The 6,856-nt window shown below is 50.4% G+C and overlaps 1 protein-coding gene across 4 annotated transcripts in view; it reads right to left on the reverse strand.

Annotated features, from left to right (window-relative positions):
• The window catches only part of Tcp11l1 (t-complex 11 like 1), a 33,010-nt gene extending 27,172 nt beyond the window's left edge, over positions 1-5,838 (reverse strand). For 2 of the 4 annotated variants that reach the window (XM_037205068.1, XM_028877892.2), the window contains exons 1-2: positions 5,751-5,838; positions 1,175-1,358 (exon numbers count right to left, since the gene is read on the reverse strand). In XM_037205068.1, the coding sequence (XP_037060963.1) occupies positions 1,175-1,334 (160 nt within the window). In that variant the 5' untranslated portion in view covers positions 1,335-1,358; positions 5,751-5,838. Of the gene's footprint in view, positions 1-1,174; positions 1,359-1,795; positions 2,332-5,105; positions 5,294-5,750 lie in introns of those variants that run through there. The other 2 variants (XM_037205067.1, XM_028877893.2) reach the window with 2 other exon arrangements.
• Positions 5,839-6,856: the final 1,018 nt, after the last annotated feature.

The following is a 6,856-nucleotide window of genomic DNA, read 5'->3' on the forward strand; positions in this document are numbered from 1 at the left end:
ACCCCCTGAAGGGCAGTTACCAGTGACCCTCCCTCCTAAAGTTTCTACCGACTCCTCATAATGCCACAGCTGAATACCAGCTTTTAACACATGGGCCAATGGAGGGCATTTCCGACTCAAATTATAGCCTCCACATTACAGCACTCAGTCCCGCCATCAGAAATGCAGCAGAGGACATGATACTAGTTAGCAGTAGTGACAACCACTGATGTTTATGGAGCACCTACTGCTTCTAAGCTCCATCTGTACTGCTTTACATGAATTCATTTCATGTCTGTAACTACCCTAGGGGACAGAGAGCCTCATGTTAAAGATGGGAAACCACCTCCCTAACTACACACATCGGAGACAGCAACTCCTACATAAAGACCAATTTGTGCTACCCTTATCAGTCTATGTGACCATAAACTAAGAAATGGGCCCCTTGTACGTATGTGCTCTAAGAACCCTATGTTGACTGATGAGTTATTCAGGAATGGCTTTCATGATTTTGGAAACATACCTCAAAACCCCAAATCTGTGACCTCCTTCCCTGTCTGCAGAACAACCGTTCCTTTTTACCCTTTGATAACATCAACCCTGGCATTCTTGGACGATGACACTCCCTCTAAGACCTGCATGTTTGGATTTGCTTCAAAAGGTTTGTGAAAAGACTCGAGCCAGGCAACTGTTGGTTACACGGGCAGAGCCATCACCTTTCATCTAGGAGACTTCCTCCCTGTGGGACCTAAAATGATTTCTTCACTCAGCAAACTGACTCCCCTCTGCCTGTGGGAACCAAGCCCTGGGGAAATGAATTTAGGGTGTGGTAAAGCACTCTTTTTTTTTTTTTTTAAACCTGCATAAGCACAGTCCTGGCTCCTAGGAGCCTCAGACTTTTCATCCTTTTAACTAAAGCTATAGTTTCACTCCACCCTCCTGTTTCTCAGACTACTTCTGAGAAAGTGAGGCCGGGAGAGACAGGAACATTCTAGACATTATTCCCACACTTTAACTTCTCATGCAATTGTACACCCACAAGGAGCGAGGCTGCCAGTCGGGAAACTCCTGCTCTTGTCAACTGCTAACCATGGGCAGTCTCGTCTAGTCCGAGATCTTAGAGGAGAGCGACAGGAACCAGGGAGCCCTTTGTTCGGAAACAACAATCAGTGCTTTCAAAGTCGGGTTCGCTTACAGTGAGGTCTTCCCACTCTTTGGGGACTAGGTGAGTCCGACTTCACTTTCTTCTGTAAAGCTTCATCAGAACGTTCCAGAGCACCTTCCAGGCCTTGCTCAGAGTCAGGCTTTGACTCTCCTGCTTCATTTATATGGGACTTGTCAAGGTTTTCAGACATCCTCAGTGAAGTCTATTCACTCTTCTAGGAAAGAAAGACAATGAGCCAAACATATGCATACTGGTCGCTAGCTGACCGAGCAAAACCAGGTCTGAGTTTGGGTTCTCTCAACAGGCTTTGAGAAGTTTTAATCATTTACACTCGACCTCAGTGATCAAAGACACTTAAGCAACGGCACCTGTAAGTCTTGAGGATCGCTGGAATATTTGTATCCCACTCCTGAATAACATGTCACAAGTGGGGGGAGGGGCTTAAACGGAGAGAAGACATACACTGCCTGCTCCTGCTTTAATCAAAGGGAGTGGTGACTCAATCTTAAGTCTTTATTTAGAGACAGTATTTCCCTACATAGCCCTTACTGACCCTGGGCTGTCTATGTCGCCAGTCTGGCCTTGAACTCATGACCTTCCTGCCCCCAATTCATAAATGCTAAGACTACAGATGTGCACCACCACACCCACCTGAAACTAACACTCTTTACTTTCATGGCTGGAGCTTACAGGAAGAGTCCTTCAAAGCTGAGCCTGGTTACACACTCTTGTAATCCCAGCACTTGGGAGGTGGAGGACGGAGCAACTTCAGGACCAGGGTCACTTAAGAAAAAATAAACATCACCAAAAAGCAAATCATTGGAAACAATGCTTCTAGCCACCTTCCAGTACTGTGCTGAGGAGATGGATGGCTTCTAGTCCTATTGTGTGGATAAAGATACCTGGGAATGGCAGTTGGAGAGATGGCTGGGTAGGTAAGGTGCTTTCTCTAAAAGCTTGAGGACCTGAATTCAGATCCCTTGCACCCACTGAAGCCAGGCACTGAATCATGCCTGGAAGATATTCAAAGTTGATCTCTCTGGCTTCTATGTCCATGCACAGGTGACTACTCACCCACAACTTTTCCCTTAGATTCTAAAAAAGTAACTGGGAGACGCAGGCAGATCTCTGTGAATTCCAGGCCGGCCTGGTCTACATAGTGAGAGCTCCAGGACAGCCCAACCTACATAATGAGACCCTGTCTCAAAAAACAAATGAGATAATAAATAAGTAAATGGGGGTGACAAATAGTACTGTCTAGACTCTATGAAATATTTAAGAGAAATGTGTGGGGCATATATATATATTTTTTTCAATTTGTTTTTTGAGACAGGGTTTCTCTGGGTAGCCCTGGCTGTCCTGGAACTCACTCTGCAGACCAGGCTGGTCTCAAACTCACAAGTTTCACCTGCTTCTGCCTCGAGTACTGGGATTAAAGACATGAACCACCACCAACCAGCTTATATTTTTAAGTAGTTGCTAATCAACAGGAACAGCGTATGAGTAAAGTAGGGAGTAGCAATCATAATGAATGTGACTGGGGTCTTCACTGTATTAGCTGCTGATAAGAACAGGAGTATAACCTGACACTCTAGTCCAGTTAATAAAGGCATTTTTCAGAAGATTTATTTAATGTGTATGCGTGTTTTTGCCTGCATGTATACCTGTGCACTCACTGTATATGCCTGATGCCCAAGCTGGTCAGAAGAGGGCAACGGATCCCCTGAAACTGGAGTTACCGGTGGTTGTAAGACAACATGTGGGTGCTAGAATCAACCCTTCAACATCTGGAAGAGCAGCCACTGCTCTTAACTGCTGAGCCAGTTCTCCAGCCCGAGACTGACTTATTTTTATTTTATATGTATGAGTGTTTGCCTGCACATATGTGGACCATGTGTGTGCAGTGCCCTTAGACACCAGAGGAGGGCATCAGATCCCTGGAACTGGAGTGAACAGGTGGTTGTGAGCTGCCACATGGGTGGTGGGAACCAATCTGCCGGCCACCCCCACCCCCCCCACCCCCCTCAGAGCAGCCAGCGGTCTGGACTGCTGAGCCACCTCTTCAACTCCATCAAGGAGTCTTTCAATCACAGAGAAAGGTTTCCACCCTTCTCTGTTGTTAGGACATTTCCAGTTAAGAAAGACAATGCTTCTGCCTTTACAATACTGAACTAATTACACCCAGAAGATCACAAACTATTGTCATAAACACTAATTCAGTCAAATTACACGCTCGGCAGGTAATCAAGTATCTAAGGAAACGCAGGCTGTTTTAAGGAAATTTGGCACCCTTCTCTTCTGCATGTTGGAGAAAAGAGTCGCTTGATATAATTATCTAAAATCTCCAGAGACCTCCATTAAATAGAATAAAGTTACTGGAATTGAAACTCCCAGGCCTGTTGTGATGGTTGGTCTCAACTGTCAACTTGGTGATATGTAGCTTCTACCTTGGAAAGGACCCTCTGTGAGAACTGTCCAGATTAGGCTGGCTCATAGGAATGCCTGTGAGAGATTGATTATGTTAATTGAGATGGGAAGACTCTCCATTTCCTGAGCTGGGTTCTGGTCTAACAAAAGGAGAGGAAACGATACACCAGCATTTGTTGTTCTGTTTCTTGACAGAATGTAATGTGACCAGCTGCCACAGGTTACAGCCCTGGACTGAGAGCAAAATAATCACCCTTAAGTGCTCAAGTAACTTCCGTCATTTATTTTTGTTTACTTTTGGAGGCAGAGTCTCATAACCCAGGCTGGCCTGAAATTCTATACAGAGAACAGGCTGGTCACCACCTCACAGGGAGCCGCCTGCCTCTCAAAGGCTGGGATTAAGGGGTACCACCATGTCAAGGTGCATTTCACCTTTCGAATCCAGTGCCCGCTCCCCTTTGGAGACAGGGTCTTTCTATGTAGCTCTGGCTGCAGAGAAACTTACCAAGTTAACCAGGTTGGTCTTGAACTCACAGAGCTCTGCTTGCCCCTACCTCCTGAGTTCTGGGATAAAGGCAAGTGCCACCACACCCGACCCAAGGTTTCCTTCCAAAACCATCTCTTCACTGTCCTAAATCCTCCTAGAGTTTGGAAGTGTGACAGACCCAATGTATAACATCACCAGATTCCGTAAGAGAGAAAACCACACCTAACTTTACCCTCCACATGCCAAGGAGCGGCCCAGATGATGAAGTCATTCAGTGGGTGCAGAGAGGAGAAAAAGCAAGACTCCTTTAAACTCAGTAGACAGCCCCCAAAACCGTTCAGGTTCTGTCTCCTCCCAGGGCGCTTCCTCCAACCTTATGCATGTTTACACTTTCCTCCAAAGTCCTGCAGGGCTGACTGCTAGACAGCTGGCACTCATCACTGCCTTCAATTCCAGTCAAAATATGATTATTTAAATAGGGATAGAGAGATGAAAACAATCCTGCCAGAGAGAGACAGGCATGCTTGCAGAAGAGCCACAGTGAAACACAAAGTAGCATGACTTTGCTATTCTGAACAGCAGGAGGAAGCTGAGAAAACCTTCCCAGAAAGGATGACACGTGATCTATCTTTGCAAGGAGTAGAATTTCACCCAGTTATAAAGGGGGGATGGGGTGGGGATGGGAGGTGGGAAGGGGGGGGTATTTCATTCCTCTGGCGGAAGCCATGGCACCTGAAATGGAAATGTGACAAGTAGTGAAGACGGGAAGGAAGAGTTGGGGGTCAGATGGGGAAAGTGCTAATTTGTACTTAAAAAACAAAACGAAACTCTTCGCCTAGATTCTGAACTTCTCAAGAGCCAACCAAGACCAATCATAGTCTCCATAAACTCTATTAGTCTATCTGCACCACCCACAACGGCGGCAAACAGATACCCATCTGTTGATGGACATAAATCCCTGTGTCATCTGTGTGATGTCACGATTTGGGAGAGGTTGCCCAAAGTGCTGAAGGTAGCGCTGAACCTGTGGTTTGAAACTGACAATACCTTTGGTAAAAGTGATCCATTTTTCTTAAAATATCCTATTCTCCATCCCTCCTGAGATCCGATTCTGGCTCTTTAGAGGCTGTGTGACTTCAGTTCTCCACGGAGTTACGTACCTCCTCATCTAACGGATAAGTCTGTCTACACAGCGACCACAGGCTGGCAAACAACCACCATTCCACGGCTGGCAACTATAATTAAAGAGCAGGGGGGTGCATCCGGGGGCTATTTTAATTGCTCTCATTCATTGACTCAACAATCATAAAACCCTCCTGGTACCTAACCAGGAAACCGAGGGGAGGCGGATCCTGGCACGGGGACCCGCATCTGTCAGGAGCTGCTGCACGCGGGCCCAAGCTGAGCACAAAAGAATCCTCCAGAAAGGGCCATTCAGTGACAGAAAGGTCTCTGCCCGACTGGCGCCGAATCTTCGTCGGGATTCCGTTGTAAACAGCTGTTTCGGCGGGCGAGGGCGAGGCGGAGGCGCGCCGGGAGTGCGGCCTGGAGGGTGGGCCCCCTACCCGCCCCGGTCTCCTCTTCGCCTCCACCCAGCATCCCCGGGACCCGAACGGCCGAGAGCAGCCAAGAAACGCCGGTGCTCCCTCCCCGCGCCTCCCGGGCTGCCCCGCCGACCTCCACCCCGCTCACCTGCTGCGGCGTCGGCGATCTCCCTGCGGCCGCTCCCGCTGCGAATCCCGCGGGGCGGCGCCGCCAAGGGGCGGGAGCGACGCGCGGCGGGCTGGGCGCCTGGGCCTCCACCCCTCCCGGACTGCCTCGCTCGCTCGCTCGCTCGCCGGGCTGCGGGCCGTCCTGTCAGCCCCGCGGCGGTGGGCAGCCGCCACGGTGACCGCTCCTCAGTGCCGGGCTGTGGGAGGCGGGTGCGAGCCGAGATGCGCCTGCCCGGCCTGGGGCGGCGCCATGTTGCTGTACGGCAGCGCTCCCGCTGTCACGAAGGGGCTCGGGAACCGGGGGCTCGCAGCCGAGCCGCACCGTGTTTGTGTGTGCAGATAAGGCCAGCGCCGGGTCTGGAGCGGGGCCTGGTGCGGGCCGAGGGGCGCGGCGGCGGCAGCGGCGGCTCCCCGTCGCTCCCGCCGCCCAGGGAGGCGCCATGTTGCCGTACTGCAGAGCGGAGGCGCGCCGCCGGAGACGCGGGAGAAAAGTGAAGCGAGGGGAAGGGAAAGGGGAAGGGAAAGGGGAAGGCGCCTGAGAAGCCACCTTCCTTGCCAGGACTTTGTGAAGATTGAGTTTTTCATCATCTATTCCATCTTCGTTGTCTTGCCGCGCGCGCACGCACACACACACACACACACCACACACACACACACACAGAGAGAGAGAGACAGGAAAATTGAGTTTTTCATCAACTCCAACGTCACTCCCTTGCCCACCCCCAACACGCCTGCACACTCGGCTTCACACACACACACACACACACACACACACACACACACACACACACACGAAAATTGAATTTTTCATCTACTCCAACTTCACTCCCTTGCCCCCCCCAACACGCCTGCACACTTGGTTTCACACACACACACACACACACACCCTGCACACTTCGCTGCGTCTCAATGACACAGACGCCGCCGTTTGGTTCTGAGCCTGAGTGGTTGCTCCCTTGGAGGTGTGTAGCTGACCCAGGCTTCAGCTGACGCGATGAAAGGGGGTGGAGGAGCGTGGCGGTTCCCGCGCCCCCGGGGTTTGTTCAGAAACTAGGCGAGCGCGCAGAGCAGTTGCGTTCCAGAGGG

The sequence above is a fragment of the Peromyscus leucopus genome, chromosome 4, assembly GCF_004664715.2.
Source record: "Peromyscus leucopus breed LL Stock chromosome 4, UCI_PerLeu_2.1, whole genome shotgun sequence".
NCBI lineage: Eukaryota > Metazoa > Chordata > Mammalia > Rodentia > Cricetidae > Peromyscus > Peromyscus leucopus.